The following is a 23,988-nucleotide window of genomic DNA, read 5'->3' as shown; positions in this document are numbered from 1 at the left end:
TCTCGATGTATGTTATAGTCAATAAGTGATTTCAGCAGCTGTGCCCAATCAGCTGGCACAAGCTGCTCAGAGCCGCTAAGCTCATTGATTGGCTGCAGAGTTGTTGATGTGACATCAGCGCTGCAGACAATAACAGACACCAGGAGCAGTGGCGGAAACTCATCACTGGACCGGGAAGAGGGTGAGTAAAGCAGTTTGTTTTCTTAAATAAACTGCGCTGAAGAGAGCGATTTTCTAAAACCAATATAAACCTATGGAGGCTCTTCGTGTAAGGTTCTTTTACTTTTGTGCCTTTTTTTTATTTTGGTGCCTTTTCTGCTGTGTTCTTTTTTTGCATCACATTAATGTAGTGGTCACAGAGCGGAAAAAGGCAAAAAAAAAAAAAAGATTCATCTGCCAGAAAGATGAAGGGTTTTAATAAGACAAAAAAAACAAACATGAACATTAGTTTCCTGGTGACTGGTGAATAAAATAACAGGTTTGCATCGACTTTGACAGAGCATGAAGAGGAGAGAGAGCCGAGCGTTCCTTTTTTTGGCCACCTTCTCTGTCACTTGTTTATAAAACACCTGATGGGGAATAATCACTGAAGACAGACCGGCCATTAATGGGAGCTAAACGCACATTGCTAGCGGGACTCTTCTGCGCGCTCGGCTTGGTTCACAGTGTTCTGGACCAGCGCTCCCTCTACAGATTTATTCAGACAGGTGAACCGCAGCACATGGACATTATATAACAGGCACTGGAGTTGGCATTAATGTGCATGTTCCAATAAGTCCAGAAAAAAACACTGCAACAGCAGCTGTAGATGTGTATTAGATAAAGAGCAGCCAGGTACAGTTGTGTGAAAAAGTGTTTGCCCCCTTCCTGATTTCTTATTCTTTTGCACGTTTGTCACACTTAAATGTTTCACATCACAAAACAAATTTAAATATTAGACAAAGATAACACAGGTAAACACAAAATGCAGTTTTTAAATGAAAATCTTTATTATTAAAAGGGGAAAAGAAATCCAAACCTTCAGGGCCCTGTGTGAAAAAGTGCCTCCCCTTAAAACATAAATTTAATTGTGGTTTATCACATCTTAGGGAAGCTGAGTTCAATTTCCCTAGCCACACACAGGCCTGATTACTGCCACACCTGTTCTCAATCAAGAAATCACTTAAATAGGGCCTGCCTGACAAAGTGAAGTAAACCAAAAGATCCTCAAAAGCTAGACATCATGCTGCGATCCAAAGAAATTCAGAAACAAATGAGAAACAAAGTAATTGAGATCTATCAATCTGGAAAAGGTTATAACTAGTGATGAGCGAGTATGTTCGGTTAACCCTTTCGCCAAGTATACTCGGCCAAGCACCGAGTATTTATAGAATGCCCGGGCTTTAAATTTTCGTCGCTCCGTGAACATGATTTGCGACTGTTTGACAGATTTAATACATGTGAAGAATGCCTGTTTTTCCAGCATTCCTCACATGTATTAAATCTGTCAAACAGTTGCAAACCATTTTCACGGCGCGACGAAAACTTAAAGCCCGAGCATTCTATATATACTCGGTGCTCGGCCGAGTATACTCGGCGAAAGGGTTAACCGAACATATTCGCTCATCACTAGTTATAACGCCATTTCTAAAGCTTTGGGACGCCAGCGATCCACAGTGAGAGTCATTATCCACAAATGGCGAAAACATGGAACAGTGGTGAACCTTCCCAGGAGGGGCCGGCCAACCAAAATTACCCCAAGAGCGCAGCGACGACTCATCCAAGAGGTCACAAAAGACCCCACAACAACATCCAAAATACTGCAGACCTCACTTGCCTCAGTTAAGGTCAGTGTTCATGACTCCACCATAAGAAAGAGACTGAGCAAAAACGGCATGCATTGCAGAGTTCCAAGACTTAAACCACTGCTAAGCAAAAAGAACATAAAGGCTCATCTCAGTTTTGCCAGAAAAAAATCTTGATGAATGCCAAGACTTTTGGGAGAATACTCTGCGGACTGAAGAGACAAAAGTTGATCTTTTTACAAGATGTATGTCCCATTACATCTGGAGTAGAAGTAACACAGCATTTCAGAAAAGGAACACCATACCAACAGTAAAATATGGTGGTGGTAGTGTGATGGTCTGGGGTTGTTTTGCTGCTTCAGGGCCTGGAAGACTTGCTGTGGTAAATGGAACCATGAATTCTGCTGTCTACCAAAAATCCTGAAGGAGAATGTCCGGCCATCTGCTCGTGACCTCAAGCTGAAGCGCACTTGGGTTATGCAGCAGGACAATGATCCAAAACACACTAGCAAGTCCACCTCTGAATGGCTTAAGAAAAACAAAATTAAGACTCTGGAGTGGCCTAGTCAAAGTCCAGACCTTAATCCGATTCAGATGCTGTGGCATGACCTTAAAAAGGCAGTTCATGCTCGGAAACCTTCCAATGTGGCTGAATTACAACAATTTTACAAAGATGAGTGGGCAAAAATTCCTCCAGAGCGATGTAAAAGACTCATTGCCAGTTATCGCAAACGCTTGATTGCAGTTGTTGCTACTAATGGTGGCCCAACCAGTTATTAGGTTTAGGGGGCAATCATTTTTTCACACAGGGCCCTGTAGGTTTGGATTTCTTTCTCTCTTAATAATAAAGACCTTCATTTAAAAATGGCACTTCGTGTTTACTTGTGTTATCTTTGTCTAATATTTAAATTTGTTTTCTGATCTGGAACATTGAAACAACTGTATTTTGCAGGAAAACTGCACGTTTGGTTCCTTTTCCTTGCCTCAGCCATTTTCTTTAATGTACATATTCTATCCATGTGTATTGTGTGATTTTCCATGGCATATATTCTCCCCCCTCCCCACCCCGACCCTAACTGCCACATCATATTGTTTTCTAAAAACAGTAACTGCAGCTACATCCCCCCCTCGTTCCCCAAAAGGAGATATTTTTGGGTGACTGAGCCACTTCTTAAACATTTACATTCGGGGAAATAGGAAATACAGGTAAGCAAAATGATATACAGTATTACAAAGTTTTATGTACTCACATGTACTGAAGGAGTTTGGCATTCCAGCACCTTGAGACTGGAGTCTCAAGACGGTGCTGGGGAGGTGTAGTGGGTGGGCTAAACAAGCTAAGCAGGAGCTCAGAGGGGGTAACAACATCGCTGCCTGCAAGGCCGCCGCTACAATTCATGTGAAATGTGGCCTTCTGGAGCGGACTGGAAGTACTATATGAAAACAGCCTGGACGTGCGTCTGTACATGTATATGGGGCTCTAAAAACATTATCCACTAGAGGACTAAACATTATTTTTAGGTCTATGTGCTGAATATACTATAAAAATGCCACCTCTAGAGCATACTGTGCTATAGGAAAAAAAAAATGAGGAAAAAAATTACTCTTAGCAAAGATATCTCTGCTTAGTTTTGCAGACTTTGCAAAAGAAAAAACACAACAATAAATGCTGAACGTGTCCTGATGGAAACAAGGCAACTTAGTGCCTCGTCTTTCGGCCACATTAACCAGTGTCAGTATTCTGCATCAGTGTGTGGAAAAAAACACACATGGGCCCAAACCAAAGGCACCAAAGTTCCCATTATACTTTCTCTCTGTTAGACCAGGTTCACATGGTGTATTTGACGGCCTGTATACAGACTGCCAAACCCAGATTGGACGCAAGACTCCTGACTTGAACTTAGAGGTGTCTACAAGGTGGTAAGTTTGAGTCGAGAGTCCCGTGGTCAGGCATTGTATACGCACCATGAAATACTCCGTGTGAACCCGGCCTTAAGGTTTTACTACCAAATACTGGAAACAGTAACCATGACATGTCCATGGGAAAGGGTCTGCCAAATCATGTCCTGGTGCTGCCATCTTTTAAGTGGCTGTAAAAGAAAACAATTTATAAGCCCAGGCCACCTTCTTCCATTGCTCCATGGTCCAGTTCTGATGCTCATGTCTACTGTAGGAGCATTCGGCAGAAGACGGGTCAGCAAGGGTACTCAGACAACTCCACAGATATGTAGCCCCTCATATGCAGCAAGCCGATATGCTCTTTATGATCTGCCACCTTTCTATCACTACTTTTATCATCAATTTGTCCTACAGAATCTCTTCTGGGCGATTGGGCTAGACAGGTTAATGTTCACTCCTTAGACACATCAATGAGCGATGAGCACCCGTGAAACGGTCACGGGGTCACCGGTTGGCTCTCCTTGGGCCATCTTTGGTGGGAACTAACCACCTACAAGATCTGCTGTTCGGAGAGGTCTAGACCCATTCATCTAGACATCACCATTTGGACCATCGTTGAGAAACTTCCACTTGCCCATTTTTCCAGCTTCCAACACATCAACTTCAACAACTGATGCTTCCCTTTCGGCCTAATATTTCCCACCCCTGACAGGTGCCATTGTCATAGAATAATTTAAATTTGCCGGCCGTTAGTGGTTTTGATGATTGATGTACCTTACCAATTTTTAAGTTTTGGGATGAAACCATTTTTATTCCGTCACTTCTACAGAAGACGGTCGGTCACATTACGGTAAAACTCTCCTGATGGCTCTTCTCCATTTTCTCCATTACATATAATAGGAATACTCTCTGGGTGTAATAATATTCCGCAACAAACACCATAAGTAATTAAATCTGCTGTTTACTGTAAGATTGTGTGTAATGATCTATTTAGGGAAATGTGCTGAATTATTGTACGATACATAGGTTATTTAAAGAAGACATATTCTGCTTCCTGCAAGCAAATTACGCTGATTGTTACGACTCTCACATTCCATCTGCTGCAAAAATCTACAATTACATTGCTGTATAATTATTTTCTCAGAAGTGTCTGGAGCTTCAGTAGAAGAATCCTCCGTGCTTTATCTTTTCTTTTCATTTACCTTTATTGTATTTTTTTTTATTTTTTTACTATATTGCCTCAATAAAACCATTAGTTCAGTTTTGGTAAAGAAACAATTATAAACCAGAAAGGGACCTGTCACTTGCTATAAAAATGTAATTTTTTTTTACCTGCTGTAAATACCGCTGTTCTCCTATAATTTGGCATGGTTTTGTGGGGGCTTTTTTTTTTTGTTCCTGGGGCTCTCACCATGTCAACATGGCCATTAAGCAATGTATGAGGCTTGATGATACATTGCTAACATCTGGCCGCTAAAGCCGGCCGTACAAATTAAATGACTGTCGGCTAAAAGATTGTTCTAAGTGATGTTGATCAGGCATGTCCAAAATCAGACATGCCTGATCGATATCACTCCTGACCATCATTTGGTTCGGCCGAAATAAGTCTAATGTGTATGGCCAGCTTTCATGAGAAGATTTCATCTGAAAGGTGGTGGTGCTGAGTGTTGCACCCCTCCGAACTCATATAGATGACCTATTGTCACGCTAGGTAAGGGGAGGACCAAGTGTATGACGATGGGAAAAGGGGGGGGGGGAAGCCCAACAACTAGGGAAAGGGAGAGTAGAGAACCCTAGGCAGATCTTACAACACCCTGACTCTCCTACTGTCCAAAAATATGTTCCGCACCTATCGCCGAGCAGGATACCTAAACCCTACTGTCCCTAGAGCTAGGCCCTAGGTAGGTAGGGGAAGGGGTGAGCATTAGTCAGCCCCACTGCATCTAAAGACAAAACAAGGAAAAACAGACAAGGTGATAGACTTAGCTTGAGAAGACCAGATAGAAGAAGACAACAATCCACCACCAAGAAGCTCCAAGAAGAAACTAGCTGACTGCTAGCACTCCAGGCCTGAGCAGGAGAAAATAGTTCTATCACTAGCGACTGAGGGTTTTTAACTACCAAGCAAGGGTGTGTCAATTAGCAGCAGAAGATGGAAAACATTGCTGGGTCCCAGCGAGAAAAGGATATAACTACACTACAGAGATGAAAGGATCAAGAAGATGTCTGCAAAGCCAAGCGCAGCGACCTTCTACTGCCGGATCCAGAATAACTGTCTGTCAAACCTGATACACCCGTGACACCTATCCTATGAATAGGTAATTGATTATTTATTGCTGGACAACCCTTGTAATATTAAAATAGCATTCATTAACATGTCCATTTTTAACTATAAGTCTATGCAGGTGGGTTGCATATATATAAAGAAATTAAAGTATTGGACCTATTTGCAAAAAAATTATGTTGAAATCTGGACCTTTACTTTAAATCGATGCACCCTCCAACATGACAACCCGGGGAAGACGGCGGGGAAGGTTATGTCGTCATTCCATATCTCCCATCATTTGCGTACAAACATTTGGACTATACTGCAAGAGAGTTGGTGGAGGGAATCTCCGCTACCAGAACTTGTTTCTGGACCAGTCTTGATACGTTTGCACCATTGGGCAACTTTTTCTGTTTTGTGTTGATACTGGTAATATTTTTGGACCTACCTGTTCTTTCCACTCCCGTTTTCCTGGTTGATGTCAGCACCGTGATCAATGAGTAACTGCACAATCCTAGAAGCAGAACAGAACACCGCTTATATACAGGATGGCATACTATACAGGTATTCTATGTATTTTGCCTCATCCATTATGCCAAGGGAATGAGTTGTGCAAAGGTGTCCCATGCCGGGTGGTCTTGAGACTCGGCTCCTGCTCCAACATCCAGATTCCATAATTATTAGCAAATGCAGAAACTGAAAGGGAGTGGTGCGAGGGTGCAGTTATCAATGCGAGGATGTAGATGGGTCGTCAGTGCGAGGAGGCAGATGGGTCGTCAGTGCGAGGAGGCAGATGGGTCGTCAGTGCGAGCGCGCAGATGGGTCGTCAGGGCGAGGAGGCAGATGGGTCGTCAGGGCGAGGAGGCAGATGGGTCGTCAGGGCGAGGAGGCAGATGGGTCGTCAGGGCGAGGAGGCAGATGGGCCGTCAGGGCGAGGAGGCAGATGGGCCGTCAGGGCGAGGAGGCAGATGGGCCGTCAGGGCGAGGAGGCAGATGGGCCGTCAGGGCGAGGAGGCAGATGGGCCGTCAGGGCGAGGAGGCAGATGGGCCGTCAGGGCGAGGAGGCAGATGGGTCAGCAGTGCGAGGAGGCAGATGGGTCAGCAGTGTGAGGAGGCAGATGGGTCAGCAGTGCGAGGAGGCAGATGGGTCAGCAGTGCGAGCACGCAGATGGGTCAGCAGTGCGAGCACGCAGATGGGTCAGCAGTGCGAGCACGCAGATGGGTCAGCAGTGCGAGCACGCAGATGGGTCAGCAGTGCGAGCACGCAGATGGGTCAGCAGTGCGAGCACGCAGATGGGTCAGCAGTGCGAGCACGCAGATGGGTCAGCAGTGCGAGCACGCAGATGGGTCAGCAGTGCGAGCACGCAGATGGGTCAGCAGTGCGAGCACGCAGATGGGTCAGCAGTGCGAGCACGCAGATGGGTCGTCAGTGCGAGCACGCAGATGGGTCGTCAGTGCGAGCACGCAGATGGGTCGTCAGTGCGAGCACGCAGATGGGTCGTCAGTGCGAGCACGCAGATGGGTCGTCAGTGCGAGCACGCAGATGGGTCGTCAGTGCGAGCACGCAGATGGGTCGTCAGTGCGAGCACGCAGATGGGTCGTCAGTGCGAGCAGGCAGATGGGTAACCAGTGCGAGCAGGCAGATGGGTAACCAGTGCGAGCACGCAGATGGGTAACCAGTGCGAGCACAAAGATGGGTCGTCAGTGAAAGGATACAGCTGGTTCACTGCATACTCTGTAATTCATGCAAACGTGAAAGGGTTTATTGATAGAGCTGATATACTGTGTCTATGAAATGACATATTGGTGTCTCCAGTGACAAATATTAAATATTGAGGCTTCCACACTCCTGTATAAGGGGATGAGAGTGGCATGTACGGGCGGTCCACCTTGGATCTGTAAGTCCCCGTATATGCCACTCTCATCCATACTGCAGGTTTTCCTTTTTCTTCTATGCTGCGACACTGTGATAAAGACTCAGGAGAGTCAAAACGTCAATATTTAATATTTGTCACTGGAGACAACAATATGTCAATGCAAAGACATTAATGTGTCACATCTGCTCCATCAATAAACCTCATCACGTGGGCAGGAGTGATGGCGTGTGCAATGAACGTTATTATACTGAATATGGGGGTCCCACTAGCAGCCGCCATCTCTCCGGAAGTGAGTGAACTACAAATGTCCATTACTGTGTAGTAAATCACCAAAATACATAAGTACCGCAGTGCATTATACAACAGATAAATGATCGCATGGCCAAGTCCCAGCATTTGGAGGGGTGGATGTCAGATGGCAGGAAGGAAGGAGTTTGAGATAAATTCTGGTCATTTTTATGGTTTGATGTACACCTTAGAGAGCTGTCAGCCAAATACAACTCCTCCCATCCACCCACATACATGTATGGTAGGCTCCTGATCATGCATGCTCTCTTAATGATGAGAGATGGATAAGCCACTACTATATAATTCAGATGGCGGCTTATCTTGTGAGAACAAATGATTAGGCATGTAGAAATCCAACATGCCCGATCCATTTTTTGGACAACTATGAATACACATTAGATGGGCTGAAATCAGGACTAATGTCTATCTAATGTGTGAGGATTCTGTTTCATTGTATCTGTTGGGAGCAAATCCTGATGTTTATTTTGGATCTGGTTCTAGGAACACCCTCCTTATACATATTAGATAGTCGAGCAGCCTCAGGACTAATGTGAGCACATATGCTGTTGAAATTCAACATAGCGGATCCATATTTTGGAACAGACCTGTAGGCACTAGACGATCCATTGGTCCCGTCAAAATCAGTGGGTTCAGTTGATGTTTATCAAATGTCTATGGTCATGTTAAAGGAAATCGGTCACCAGGTTTTTGCTACCCCACTTGCAGCACTTACTGGACTGCTTGCTGCAGTTTGATAAAATCCCTGTTTTATCTGCTGCAGATTTAGCAGTTCTCTGAATGCTGAGCTCTGTATAACCACACCCACATCACTGATTGGCTGCATAGGCAGCAAGCTGCCAATCAATGGTGGGGGCGGGGTTATACCGAGCTCAGGCATATGGAGGACTTCCTGGCAGCAGGTTTACTAGTCCTCTAGTGATCCTTTTCTGCTGATAAAACCATGATTTTATAAAAACTACAGCAAGCAGCACAGTAAGTGACACATCACTGGAATCAGGATCTCTGTCTCTACATTATGCAGCAAAAACCTGGTGACAAATCTCCTTTAAAACCCATTTTATAGTGTATCTGCTGTGAAATGTATACGTCGAGGAGCCATAAACTTTTTTTTTCCAATGGCAATCCACAGCACAGAGTTGTGTATGTTCAGCCGCACAATGTAAATGTGAACCCAGCCTTCAATATCTATGTGGCTTCTCTGACACTCGCTCTGCCGTGGCTCCTTCCAGCAATTACCCCTTGTCCATACCTTCAGCTTAACGATCTCCCTCATCTCCCTCCTATACATGCAGGGATTTCACCTGGTTCTAATCAGTGTTGAAGTTTGGGACCAGAATATACTCCTGCCACAATCCTTGACCTAGATATGAGAAGAGGAATTCACAATGAGGCAGAAGAGAAGGTGACAAATAAAAACTCTAACCTGAAATATCCTTTTTGAGCAGCAATCATGAGAGGACTGAATCCTAGTTTATCCGGAATATCGGCCTTTACGTTCCTACAATGGGAAAACAAACAAAGAAAAAATTCTGAAAAAACGAAGAGAACGTTTCTCGTACAGAAACTTTTTTACATTCAGATTAGGACTGGAGGCTTCTATAATTTTAGAACTACAACCCTCATTATTTATAGCATAAAATGAAAGGGTTTTTCCAAAATGGAGAAATTATCACTTATCCACAGAATAGCGATAGTCTATGGGACAGATATAGATAGCCGACGGCTCTACAGCTAAATGCCGGCATGGAGAACCAGGTGCTGGCGCTGTCTTTGCCACTGAGTGAGATCAAGGGGCAGGAACTTCAGGTTGCTTGTAAGTAAAAAATTTTATTTACACTGATATAAAACAAAAACAAACTATATATACACACAGAACGCGTTTCGGCTATTTGCAGCCTTCTTCAGGTGTATGGAGAAAATTAATTTGACCCTTTTTATATAGCGCTTTCCCAAAGTGAGAGAGGGAGGGTATACACGAGAGAAAGAGGAGGAGTGATTCATCCCGCATTGTTCTCTGCTTTGTTTTTTTTTTTATAAAAAAAACATAAAAAAATGTTGCATATAAAATAACTGACCTTTTTGTAAGAAAAATGTCAATCTAATTAAATTCCCATTATCTTGAAAGCTAAAATGTATCACATCAACATAGAAATACACTTCTGTTCTTTTAAAAACATTAAAACATGAAAAAAAACTTTAACAAAACAATTTTTTTTTTTTTTTTAAAAATCCAATAAAAAATAAATAAATATATATATATATGTGTGAATTGATACTTTGCTCTTTAGATGATTTATCTTTTTTTTGTTTTTATTATCTATTTTCCTATATATTATTTTGGTTTTTACCTAAAGAGTTAAGTGTATTAACACTGTACTGCTATAGATAATGATTGGAGTGGTGGCATTCATTCCACTAGGAACGACGAGGATCTTAGTGGTCAGACCCCCCAGTAATCAGTTATATACTAAATGTGACTAACAAGCTTTTTCTGGACTGAAAAACTGATGTCCTGTCCTACTTCATCAATATTAGATTGATGGAAGACCAATTGTCGGCACCTCAATCAGCTACATGTCGCCATTTATCAGACACAGCAGCATAGTCCCATTCACTTGAATAGGATGGAGCTGCTGTGACCTGCAATGCCATGTACAGAAGGCCATGTACAGATGCACTCTTTCGATCAGATGACTATTAGAATTGATAAAAGTCAGGATCCTGCCGATCCGATATTGATGATCTACCTTAAGGAAAGGCAACCCCTTTAACATCTAATGCCAGGGCTCCTTCATGAATTTAAGCAATGGTGCATGGCATAGCGGCAGTCAGCAATCTAAATTCTAAATCTATTGATACAAGTCGTCCGTCGTCTTTACACAAGGACGGAATTTTCAAGTAATAAAATAAAAAGTTGTCTAAACTTCCATGAACTGCTTGGCGTGAGCCCATTAACATGCGAACACCAATGATAACATTTCCTTCTTGCAGGTTTCTCAGGAAAATGTTCGGCTTTTGATGAACATTTTCTGATGACCTTCCAACAAAGGGAAAAAATACAATGCCATAAATGAGAAACAGCTTCCCGTAAAACAGAATGGCAGACGGGATTTCTCAGAGGAATTTAAGTGGATGGAGAAAAAGGTAGAATACGCCACAAAAGTGCCCAATATATCAACGGGCCGGTTATATGGCTATTTCACCTACTGTAGTTATAGGAAACGCTCAGGGACATTTCTACAACAGCAAGATATGACGAGAGGAACTAACAGATACCCAACAATAGAGCAGGACGCAGAGAAGAGAAGAAATCCCGGAATCATTTTTAAACAATTGATGTATAAAAGTCTTTGCACAAAATGCGGCATACTGAAAATCCGCAGTCTTAAAACGTAATGTCAGCTGTGTCACCAGTCTCCTAAAACGGAAGTAAGTAGTGTTCCTCACATAGTCATATAGATACTCTATATCAAGGCCTTAGCATAAAAAGAAGAACAAGAGAAAAAAAGAGAAAGAGAGAAACAAAGAAAGAAAAGAAAGAGAAAAGGGAAAAAGAAAGAGAAAAGGGAAAAAGAAAGAGAAAAGGGAAAAAGAAAGAAAGAAAAAAAGAAAGAAAAGAAGGAAGGAAACTAAAAAAAAAAAGAGAAAGAACGATAGAAAGAAGAGAAAGAGAAAAGAAGGACATAAAGAGAAAGAGAGAAATTAAGGGAAAAAAAAAGAAAGAAGAGAAAAACAGAAAAGGGAAGAATGAAATAGGAAGGAAGAAAGAAAAAGAGAAAAAGAAGACATCAAGAGAAAAAGGAAAACAGAAAGACAAAAAGAAAGAAAAAAAGAAGAGAGAAACTAACAAAAAAAGAGAAAGAACGATAGAAAGAAGGGAGAGAAAAGAAGAAAAGAGAAAAAGAGAAATTAAGAAAAAAAAAAGAGAAAGGAAGGAAGGAACAAAGAAAAAAAGAGAAAACAGAAAAGGGAAGAAAAATAGGACAGAAGATGGGAAAAAGAGAAAAGGAAGACAGAACAAAAGAGAGAAAGGAAAACAAAGTCAGAAAGAAAAGGAAAAAAATGAAAAAAGAGAGAAATAAAGGGAGAGAGAAATTAAGAAAAGAAAGATAGAAAAAAGAGAGAGAGAAAAGGAAAAATAAAGCAAAGAAAGGAAGGAAGGAAAAAAGAGAGAAAGAACAAAAGAGAAAGAAAGAGAAAAGGGAAGGAAGAAAGAAACAAAGAAAGACAAAAAGGAAGACAAAAAGAGGAAGACGGGTGTTTTTATATTTTTTTTTCTTTAGTAATTGAGTGTTATTGTTTTTATGCATTTAATAAAGTTTGTACATTTATATTTAAAATAATATGGTCATTTACTCTCCCTTATATTTTTTGGCTTTTATCTATTTTAACTACTGTTTAATGCAGGGGTCCTCACACTTTTTAAACAGGGGGCCAGTTCACGGTCCCTCAGACCATTGGAGGGCCGGAATATAGTTTTTAAAAAAAAACTATGAACAAATTCCTATGCACACTGCACATATCTTATTTTGAAGTAAAAAAACAATACAGGAACAAATACAATATTTAAAATGAAGAACAAGTAAAGTTAAATCAACCAGTATTTCAATAGGTAGGTAACTGTACCCAATAGGCAGCATAGGTCCCCAATAGGCAGGTAAATGTACCCAATAGGCAGCATAGGTCCCCAATAGGCAGGTAAATATCCCCAATAGGCAGCATAGGTCCTCAATGGGCAGGTAAATGTACCCAATAGGCAGGCTGTTTCCCCCTTATAATGCCATATGCAGGCTGTTCCGCCCCTTATAATGCCCTATGCAGGCTGTTCCCCCCTTATAATGCCCCATTCTGGATGCCACCCCCAATATAATGCCCCATGCAGGATGTCCCTTTCTCACACCATATAATGCCCCATGCAAGATATCACTCCCCTGTCTTTATAATGCCCCATGCAGGATGTCCCTCCCCCCCCTATATAATGCCCCATGCAGGATGTCACTCCCCATATCATGCCCCATGCAGGATGTCACCCCCCATATAATGCCCCATGCAGGATGTCACCCCCCCATATAATGCCCCATGCAGGATATCACTCCCCTGTCTTTATAATGCCCCATGCAGCATGTCACCCCCCCCATATAATGCCCCATGCAGCATGTCACCCCCCATATAATGCCCCATGCAGGATGTCACCCCCATATAATGCCCCATGCAGGATGTCACCCCCCCATATAATGCCCCATGCAGCATGTCACCCCCCATATAATGCCCCATGCAGCATGTCACCCCCCCATATAATGCCCCATGCAGCATGTCACCCCCCCATATAATGCCCCATGCAGCATGTCCCCCCCCATATAATGCCCCATGCAGCATGTCCCCCCCATATAATGCCCCATGCAGCATGTCACCCCCCCCCATATTATGGCCCATGCAGCATGTCACCCCCCCATATTATGCCCCATGCAGCATGTCACCCCCCCATATAATGCCCCATGCAGCATGTCACCCCCCCATATAATGCCCCATGCAGCATGTCCCCCCCATATAATGCCCCATGCAGCATGTCACCCCCCCCCATATTATGCCCCATGCAGCATGTCACCACCCCCATATTATGCCCCATGCAGCATGTCACCCCCCCATATAATTCCCCATGCAGCATGTCACCCCCCCATATAATGCCCCATGCAGCATGTCACCCCCCATATAATGCCACATGCAGGATGTCACCCCCCCCCATATTATGCCCCATGCAGCATGTCACCCCCCCATATTATGCCCCATGCAGCATGTCACCCCCCCATATAATGCCCCATGCAGCATGTGACCCCCCCATATAATGCCACATGCAGGATGTCACCCCCCCATATTATGCCCCATGCAGCATGTCACCCCCCCCATATTATGCCCCATGCAGGATGTCCCTTTCCCCCCATATCATGCCCCATGCAGGATGTCACCCCCCCATATTATACCCCATGCAGGATGTCACCTCCCCATATTATACCCCTTGCAGGATGTCACCCCCCATATTATACCCCTTGCAGGATGTCACCCCCCCATATAATGACCTATGCCTCCATACATTAAAAAAAAAAAAAAAAATCCAATACTCACCTCACTTCTCACTTGCTGCCGCTGCCGCTGCTCTACTCTGGTCTGGACTCCAGCTTCGCGGCGGCGTTGTCCCGCTCTGCGCTGCCTGTGACAGCACTCGGGAGGGCGCGGTGTAAAGACGTCACCGCGCCCTCTGACCTGAGACGTCACAGGAAGCGCAGAGCACGGAAGACAGCGGATCTGCAGAGGCACGAGGAGAGGTAAGTATCCGCCTGCCGGGGCCCAGAGCAAGCGGGGGGAAGGGCGGGCAATGGCACCGCTCTCCTCTCCTCCGCCCATAGCCCGGCGGGCCGGATGAAAGTCCTCCGCGGGCCGCATGTGGCCTGCAGGCCGTAGTTTGAGGGCCCCTGGTTTAATGCTTTCAATTTGTGGAAGCAATTTATTATGTGTGTTTTGGACCACATTAGCTTACCAATTGGGCTTCAGTGAGGACCCACCTGAAAAAGACGCTCTTAAACGTCAGAAACCTTTTCCTAGTAGACGAGACAGAGTCAATCAGACGGATTGTCCATTTACACACCGTTCATCGCCCTAATTTAGAAACCCTTACCGTGCTGATTGCTTCCAAAACGATTTTGTGGCCTGATGTATAAACCAGCATTATTCTTACTATATTGTGGCCATAGCTGATTCATTGGTGTTGATATTAATAATTCACGTCGTCTTATCACCCGGCTCCTTGGAACATTTCCTCCGGCAAGTCTAATTCAAATTATCAAGTCTGAATATTTTTTTTTATTATTATTTAAATATGGGAACAGAAAGTCTCCGAACTTTTTCAAGAAGTTTTACTTGCAACCTTTTGTAATTTTCAGAATAACCCCCTCATGCCTTATCTCAGTCGAAGCGCTTATGAGTGCCCAGAAGTGACATTTGTATGGATTAAATGTAGATGAGTTTCTTTATAAAAGTCAGGTAGTTTCCACTTTCTCGTTTAACTTTTTAGAATGATTTGAGTGAAATAGTAAAATCTTGTATTGTATTTTTTCTGAAGTCAATCAGAGCCGGTTGATAATCTGAATTCGGAGGAAGTTATCTAGGCTTTGTAGACTAAAGTCAATCTAAGGTGAAATTATAAAACTTTACATATGCCGGTGCTCAGTATTTCACTTGCAATAGCAGAAAGTTTACTAAAACTTTATAATTCACTTGTTATTTAAAAATACTCAACGTTCTCAAGAAAGGAGGGAGTTTTCATTTATTGTTTACTGCTCCTTGCTTAGGTGACCGGCCACCTCTGCATTCTAATCAGCGGCGAACGATTTCCTAGGCAGGAAGTGCAGCACTTGCAAGCACTTTTCTATAGAGCTTGGGAGCCCTGCTCTGAAGCTGGCTGGACTGCTCTGTCACTGAGTATCTCTGATGTTGCAGAGGCAGAGCTGCTTCAGCTTGCAGAATAGTACAGTTCGGGCCAACGGCACAACCATGGCGCTGGTCTGAACTGTCAATCAGGAGTGCACAGACCCCCCCAGGCAAGGCGTGAGGCTGGGAACGGTGGGCTCCTGAAAACTACGCGAGACCTACGCAAACTCTCACATCGTGGGAGCTAATAATGCTAACTTGTAGCATTTCCAGTTGTTTCTGTTGATGTTATTTCCTAACATACAAAGGTCTCGGGGGGCTTTCCTGTTCTCTATTCTCCAAATAACAACAACCTAACTGACTAACAGATTCTCAGCTATACATTAAATAAAGGCTCCCAATAAGCTTTAAAAAAAGCTCCATGTAGCCCAAAGTGTTCACTGTCGTCTCAAGAAACATTGCTAAATCAATACTATAAGCTAATATAAGAAACTTTGTAATGTAACTTATCAGAGAAATATTCTTCTTTCTCCACTTACAGTAGTGTTCACAATAATATCAGTCCACTATGACTAACCAGATTAATCACTATTTTTGGTATAAATTATACACTGTGTGCAGAATTATTAGGCATATGCGTATTTTGATCACATGATACTTTTTATACCTGTTGTCCTACTCCAAGCTGCATAGGCTTGAGAGCCAACTACCAATTAAGTAAATCTGGTGATGTGCATCTCTGTAATGAGGAGGGGTGTTGACTAATGACATCAGCACCCTATATAAGGTGTGCTTAATTATTAGGCAACTTCCTTTCCTTTGGCAAAATGGGTCAGAAGAGAGATTTGACGGGCTCTGAAAAGTCCAAAATTGTGAGATATCTTGTAGAGGGATGCAGCAGTCTTGAAATTTAAAACTTTTGAAGAATGATCACCGAACAATCAAGCGTTTCATGGCAAATAGCCAACAGGGTCGCAAGAAGCATGTTGGCCAAAAAAGTCGCAAAATAACTGTCCATGAATTGAGGAAAATCAAGCGTGAAGCTGCCAAGATGCCATTCGCCACCAGTTTTGCCATATTTCAGAGCTGCAACGTTACTGGAGTATCAAAAAGCACAAGGTGTGCGATACTCAGGGACATTGCCACGGTAAGGAAGGCTGAAAAACGACCACCTTTGAACAAGAAACATAAGATAAAATGTCAAGAATGGGCCAAGAAATATCTTAAGACTGATTTTTCAATTGTTTTATGGACTGATGAAATGAGAGTGACTCTTGATGGGCCAGATGGATGGGCCAGAGGCTGGATCAGTAAAGGGCAGAGAACTCCACTCCGACTCAGACGCCAGCAAGGTGGAGGTGGGGTACTGGTATGGGCTGGTATCATCAAAGATGAACTTGTGGGACCTTTTCGGGTTGAGGATGGAGTGAAGCTCAACTCCCAGACCTACTGCCAGTTTCTGGAAGACAACTTCTTCAAGCAGTGGTACAGGAAGAAGTCGGTATCGTTCAAGAATAACATGATTTTCATGCAGGACAATGCTCCATCACATGCATCCAACTACTCCACAGCGTGGCTGGCCAGTAAAGGTCTTAGAGAAGAAAAAATAATGACATGGCCGCCTTGTTCACCTGATCTGAACCCCATAGAGAACCTGTGGTCCATCATAAAATGTGAGATCTACAGGGAGGGAAAACAGTACACCTCTGGGAACAGTGTCTGGGAGGCTGTGGAGGCTGCTGCACGCAATGTTAATCGAAAACAGATCAAGCAACAGACAGAATCTATGGATGGAAGGCTGTTGAGTGTCATCATAAAGAAAGGTGGCTATATTCATCACTAATTTTTTTGGTTTTTGTTTTTGCATGTCAGAAATGTTTATTTCTAAATTTTGTGCACTGATATTGGTTTATCTGGTGAAAATAAACAAGTGAGATGGGATTATATTTGGTTTTTATTAAGTTGCCTAATAATTCTGCTCAGTAATAGTTACCTGCACACACAGATATCCTCCTAAGATAGCCAAATCTAAAAAAAAACACTCCAACTTCCAAAAATATTAAGCTTGGATATTTATGAGTCTTTTGGTTGATTGAGAACATAGTTGTTGATCAATAATAAAAATAATCCTCTAAAATACAACTTGTCTAATAATTCTGCACACAGTGTATTACCACATGTCAGACAATTTACCAGTTGGTGCAGTAGATTCTAAGAAAACCACCAGACTCCGCATTCATGATCTGCAGGTTTTTGAGTTTGTGTATTTGAATAATTAATAGTGTTGAGCGAGTATGTTCTATTAACCCTTTCGCCGAGTACGCTCGGGCCGAGCTCCGAGTATTTACAGCTGCTCGGTGATGTGTTTGAATCGCTCCCGTGTGCATGATTTGCAACTGTTTGACAGCTTTATTACATGTGAGGAATGTCTATTTCTTACACATTCCTCACATGTAATAAAGCTGTCAAACAGTTGCAAATCATGCACACGGGAGCGATTCAAACACATCACCGAGCAGCTGTAAATACTCGTAGCTCGGCCCGAGCATACTCGGAACAGAACATACTCGCTCAACACTAATAATTAATTGTAAGGGGGGTGTTCAAAATAATAGCAGTGTGGAGGTCACTTAGTGAGGTCAATCATTGTGAAGAAACAGGTGTGAATCAGGTAGCCCTTATTTAAGGATGAAGCCAGCACATGTTGTACATGCATTTCTCCTTGAAAGCCTGAGAAATATGGGTCGTTCGAGACATTGTTCAGAAGAACAGCGTACTTTGATTAAAAAGTTGATTGGAGAGGGTAAAACTTATAGTTTGTGCAGACAGTGAAAGGCTGTTCAGCTGAAATAATCTCCAAAGGTTTAAAATGGAAAGCAAAACCAGAAAGACGTGGAAGAAAACGGAAGACTACAGTTCAAATGAATCGAAGAATAGCCAGAATGGCAAAGGCTCAGCCAATGATCAGCTCCAGGATGACAGTCTCAAGTTACCTGTGAGTACTGTGACAGTTAGAAGACGCCTGGGTGACACTAATCTTTTATCAAGAAGTCCCCGCAAAGTCCCACTGTTGAAAAAAAAGACATGTACTGCAGCGGATACAATTTGCCAAAGAACACATCAACTGGCCTAAAGAGAAATGGAGAAACATTTTGAGGACTGATGAAAGTAAAATTGTTCTTTTTGGGTCGAAGGGCCACAGAGAGTTCGTCAGACGACCCCCAAACTCTGCATTCAAGCCACAGTCCACTCTGAAGACAGTGAAGCATGGTGGTGCAAGCATCATGATATGGGCATGTTTCTCTTACTATGGTGCCGGACCTATTTACCACATTCCAGGGATCATGGACCAGTTTGCATATAGTAAAATACTTGAAGAGGTCATGTTGCCTTACGCTGAAGAGGATATTCCCTTGAAATGGGTGTTTCAACAAGACAAGACAACGACCCTAAACACACCAGTAAACAAGCAAAATCTTGGTTCCAGTCCAACAAAATTAAGGTTATGAAGTGGCCAGCCCAATCCCCAGACCTTCATTCGATAGAACACCTGGGGGGGGGGTGACATAAAAAATGCAGTTTCTGAGGCAAAGCCAACAAATGCCTGGACTGGAATAACAGATTATAGGTGCCAGAAGTTGGTTGACTCTATGCAACATAGATGTGAAGCAGTTCTAAAACAAATGTTAGGTTAGTGATTCACAGGAATGCTAAATCCTCAAAAACAGAGTACATATTGTGAGTTTATAAATACAAATGCAGAAACTGCTATTTTTTTAGAACAGCCCAATGTTCATTGTTTGTTATTTTCTGTAAAGTAGTTAAAAATTAACATTAAAATTATCAGATTTTGTGATTAACTCATGTTTTTGAACACACTGCTGTTATTTTGAACACTACTGTATGAGCCACTTCCAACGTCCCCTAGTGGACCTTAACTCCTGAAATACATCTCAAATCCATCTAGCTCAAGACAAAATGGACTACCAGCTCACTTAAATATTGAGTTGCAACTGCCAGTCAATGGAGACTGTAAAAAGGAGGACGGGGGAGCCCAATGAGACACAGGTAGATTGTGCTGTAGTTCCTAGTAAGATTTTTTTAACTTATCCCAGTGCTGGATTCACATCTATCCTACTCAGTACTGCTGTATAATGCCCTCCATGCTGCTAATGATTCTGAACATGTGTTACATAGAGACAGGAAAGCAGGAATCCCTCATGACTGTGTGTGCTGTGTATGGGAGATAGCAGCTAGTCTCCACCCACTAGCTCAGAAACAACTGAAAAATAGAGATATGGCAAGCAGAAGAGAAAATATATGAAAAATATAAGATATTAGGTATACAATGGCCAGAAATAGTGTTATTCCTCATGTACACTGTATCCTTAAACAGTTTGACACGGTCAAAATCTTATGGTGTCAGGATGAGAGTAATTGATAACCTAAGAAAAAATGGAAATGGATGAGTGAGTAATGCCAGAGAGAGGAAGCTCAGGGGGAACAGGATCAATCTCCTACATCCTACAGAGATCACGGCACTGTAGTCCATTTGGCATTAGTCCAGTTGGTATCTTATATCAGTTGCCCAATCCTCTCAGGATAGAAAAGCTGGCAAAGACTTAATAGAAAAATTATATGTTATTTTAAATTAATAATGACAGAAGGATCAAAGAATTTTGCCCTGGGCTGTTATACTGCTAAGTGTAAAACAAGCCGGACCGTACTTCTCTGATATTTATACTGTGCGTAATGTAACGCCAGTCACACGGCGCTCACCCACCCACCGGGCACAAGGATCACACATTACTGTTCGGTTTGGACAAGATCTTCCAGTTAGATTAATAAAAAAGACTGAATTTATCATCCTTTATAATCTGATTGATGCAAAGTATTGCTGGACATAAAAGTTTGCAAGACTCGGTGCCTCTCTTGATAAAGGGCAGCTTTAGATGTTATCAAACTAACGACTAATGTAGAGAAATAAGGTTTTCCTGCATCAAAGGGATTGTTCACTTAAAAAAAAATCTGTTTAATTGTGTTCCTGATACAATTATATATATATATATATATATATATATATATATATATATATATATATATATATATATATTGTGAGGCAGTGACCGGGATCGTATACGAGGGACGGTATATATCCCCCAGAATGTGTACAGAGACCTATTAAAATCCATTGGAGCGCATTGCAGTCACAGACACAGCTGCGGCTGCAATGCAAGAATGAAAGTGAGCAATGACCTGGTCATATTACCCGGGTAAGGCAAATTAAGTAAAACCCGGCAGGGCCTTCATTTCTTGGGGGAGGCTACAGGAAGGCAGTGGGGCGGCCTCCTCCCTCCAACCCGGGTTTTCCAGTGGCTCTTGCCACAGGTCCTTTAAAACTCCTGCACTAACTATTAGTGTTGTTCTTTGTTGCAACCTGCTAGGAGCATAGCAGGGAAGCTCAGCAGTATTGAGGGAGGCTGAACCACTGCCTGGGAAGGCTCTGCACCTGTCAGGCTCTGAGCAGCCCGGTGTGGCCGTTGTCCCCGGCAACCATTGTGTATGGACTTTCTGGTAACCTGGCTGCGAACCGGAGGACTTTCTGTTAACCCGTGAGTTGCTGAAATAAAAGCTGTTTATGTTGGACTTGCTTGGGTCACTGCCTCAGTTACTGCACGGTGTGAACACCGCCGCCTTACAGTTTGGCGGAGAATGCGGGCATAGTGACTGAGGCATACCCCACTGGCCGCTGCATAACCACAATCCGGCCTGCCACCTTTCAGTTCCACCCCATGGACAAAATGGAGGAGCTATTAAAGCAGCTCGCACTCGCCCAGCAGCAGTTGCTGCAGTCTCAGCGGCAACAGCAGGAGCAGCACCTGCAGTCTCAGCGGCAACAGCAGGAGCAGCACCTGAGTCTCCAACGGCAACAGCAGGAGCGGGAACAGCAGCAGCAGCTACTGTACCAGCAGCAGCAAAAAACAAATGAACTGATGATGCAACAGATTGCAGCCCTGCGGGAAACGGCCACAGCACCGATTCCGGAAAGTCGAGAGGCCCGGGACAAGGTTCGCTCAGCGTTGAGGAAGATGGGTCCGGAGGACGACGTGGAAGCCTTCCTGACCATTTACGAACGCACAGCAGAGCAGAGCAGGAAAACCTACCAGCCAACCAGTGGGCGGAAGTGGTAGCTCCGTTTTTGGTTGGCGATGCCCAGAAGGCCTGTTTCGACCTCAGTCGGGAGGACGCCCAGGACTACCAGAGGCTCAAAGGTGAGATCCTTGCCCGGCTGGGGGTCAATACATACGTGAGGGCTCAGCGTGTGTTTTCGTGGGCCTATGTGGAGACCCGACCCGCCCGGTCTCAAGCTTATGACCTCCTGCAGCTGGTAAAGAGGTGGCTCCAGCCTGAGACTTTGTCTCCAGCCCAGATGGTGGAGAGGGTGGTGGTTGACCGGCTGGTGAGGACTCTGCCAGCCGCTATCCAACGTTGGGTGGGGCAAGGGGACCCCGGCACACTTGACCAAGTGGTCAGCCTGATCAAGCGCTACTCGGCCACTCAGGACTCTGGCCCCTAGCGGCTGTCACGCCGATCCCTGCCAACCCAGGAGTCGGGAAAGGGGTCGCGTCCCTCTGCTGGGGACAGTCAGCACCGTACCCGTGCTGAAGGGGATCCTCGGAGTGAGAGTGACAGGAGACCGACCCCCTCCCAAACTGTCATAAGACCACATAGTACCTCCACCCTTAGATGTTGGCGGTGTCAGCGGCCGGGACATGTGATTGCTAATTGCCCCCTGACTACGGAACCCATGGACTGTGGATATAGCCGCCGGGTCTCAATGTATGCCCAGACCGTCTGCACGGCGAGTGCCAACTCCCAGGACAGTGAACTCCAATTATGCCAGGTACTGGTTAATGGGTACCCCACGGAGGCCCTCCTGGACTCAGGGAGCCTTGTGACTTTGGTACATGGGTCGTTGGTGGCAGGAGACAACCCCGGTGAACGGCCCGTTGGGGTTGTGTGTATCCATGGGGACCTCCGAGAGTACCCAACTGAGGAGGTAGTCCTGTCCACGCCGTGTGGAGAAATAAAACATGTGGTAGGGGTGGTAAAAACTCTTCCCTATGGGACTGTGTTGGAAAGAGACTTGCCCCTGTTCTGGACTCTGTGGAAAAACAAAATCCACTCTTCCCCGGTAAAATGTATTACAGGCATTGTACCCGACGAACGGGAGTCAGGGGAACCTGCCGTAGGGGTGTCCAACCTAGGGACAGAGTGTGACCCCGATAGGTTTCTCTTAGAGGTGCTGGCAGGAGAGGTCGAGGAGATCCCATCGATCCCCGAGCTGGAAGTGTCCCGGGCCACGTTTGGGACGGCTCAGCTACAGGATCCCACCCTGGCTCAGGCGCGGGAAAGGGTGTTAGAGGTAAATGGCGTAGCTCAACAGCCCGGTGCCGATACTGTATTTCCACGCATGGTAATCAACAGTGAGTTTCTCTATAGGATAGATAAGATCAGGTACGAGGTTGTGGATCAGTTAGTGGCACATCAGTCGTACCGTCGGGCGATTCTCGAGATGGCACACTCACACCTGCTGGGTGGACACTTAAGGGTAAAAAAGACGCTAGAACGTATCTTGCAGCGGTTCTTTTGGCCTGGGGTTTACGCGGAGGTCAAAAGGTACTGCGAATCCTGCCCCGAATGTCAGTTGACCACACCCACTGCAAGTTTCCGTAGCCCATTGGTACCCCTGCTGGTGATAGAGGTACCTTTTGAACGGATTGCAATGGACTTGGTTGGACCCATTGTAAAATCCGCCCGTGGACACCAACATATACTGGTAGTCGTCGACTATGCCACCCGATACCCGGAGGCTATACCACTACGCCATACCTCAGCAAAACTGATTGCACGGGAGCTGTTTGCCATGTTCTGTCGCCTTGGACTACCCAAGGAGTTCCTGACGGATCAGGGGACCCCCTTTATGTCCAAAGTGACAAAGGAACTATGCAAATTGCTAAAAATTAAACAATTGAGCAGCTCGGTGTACCACCCTCAAACCGACGGGCTAGTAGAACGGTTCAATAAAACCCTCAAGTCCATGTTAAAAAAGGTGGTTTCTAAGGATGGAAGGGATTGGGACATGTTACCCTATTTGATGTTCGCCGTCCGTGAGGTACCCCAGGCTTCCACAGGGTTCTCTCCCTTTGAGTTATTGTACGGCAGACACCCTAGGGGTCTGTTGGACGTAGCCAAAGAGACATGGGAACAAGAGCCAACTCCGCATAGGAGTATAATTGAACACGTGGCTAGTATGCAGGACCGGTTTGCGGCGGTCATGCCCATCGTGAAAGAGCATCTGTTAGATGCCCAGGCAGCTCAGAGGCGCACATATAATAAAAGAGCCAGAGTCAGGTCTTTTAACAAGGGC

General features: G+C 44.3%; 1 protein-coding gene across 4 annotated transcripts in view; it reads right to left on the bottom strand.

Moving 5' to 3' along the window:
* The window catches only part of FANK1 (fibronectin type III and ankyrin repeat domains 1), a 113,788-nt gene that overhangs the window by 20,811 nt on the left and 68,989 nt on the right, over positions 1-23,988 (bottom strand). For all 4 annotated transcript variants that reach the window (XM_073685051.1, XM_073685050.1, XM_073685053.1 and 1 more), the window contains exons 5-6: positions 9,559-9,633; positions 6,398-6,463 (exon numbers count right to left, since the gene is read on the bottom strand). In XM_073685051.1, the coding sequence (XP_073541152.1) occupies positions 6,398-6,463; positions 9,559-9,633 (141 nt within the window). The remainder of the gene's footprint in view (positions 1-6,397; positions 6,464-9,558; positions 9,634-23,988) is intronic.

Source organism: Phyllobates terribilis, unplaced genomic scaffold (assembly GCF_046119375.1).
Source record: "Phyllobates terribilis strain yellow unplaced genomic scaffold, ASM4611937v1 Scaffold_5__5_contigs__length_657084704, whole genome shotgun sequence".
NCBI lineage: Eukaryota > Metazoa > Chordata > Amphibia > Anura > Dendrobatidae > Phyllobates > Phyllobates terribilis.
The sequence above is the reverse complement of the archived record's forward strand: the minus strand, read 5'-3'. Positions and strand labels throughout refer to the sequence as shown.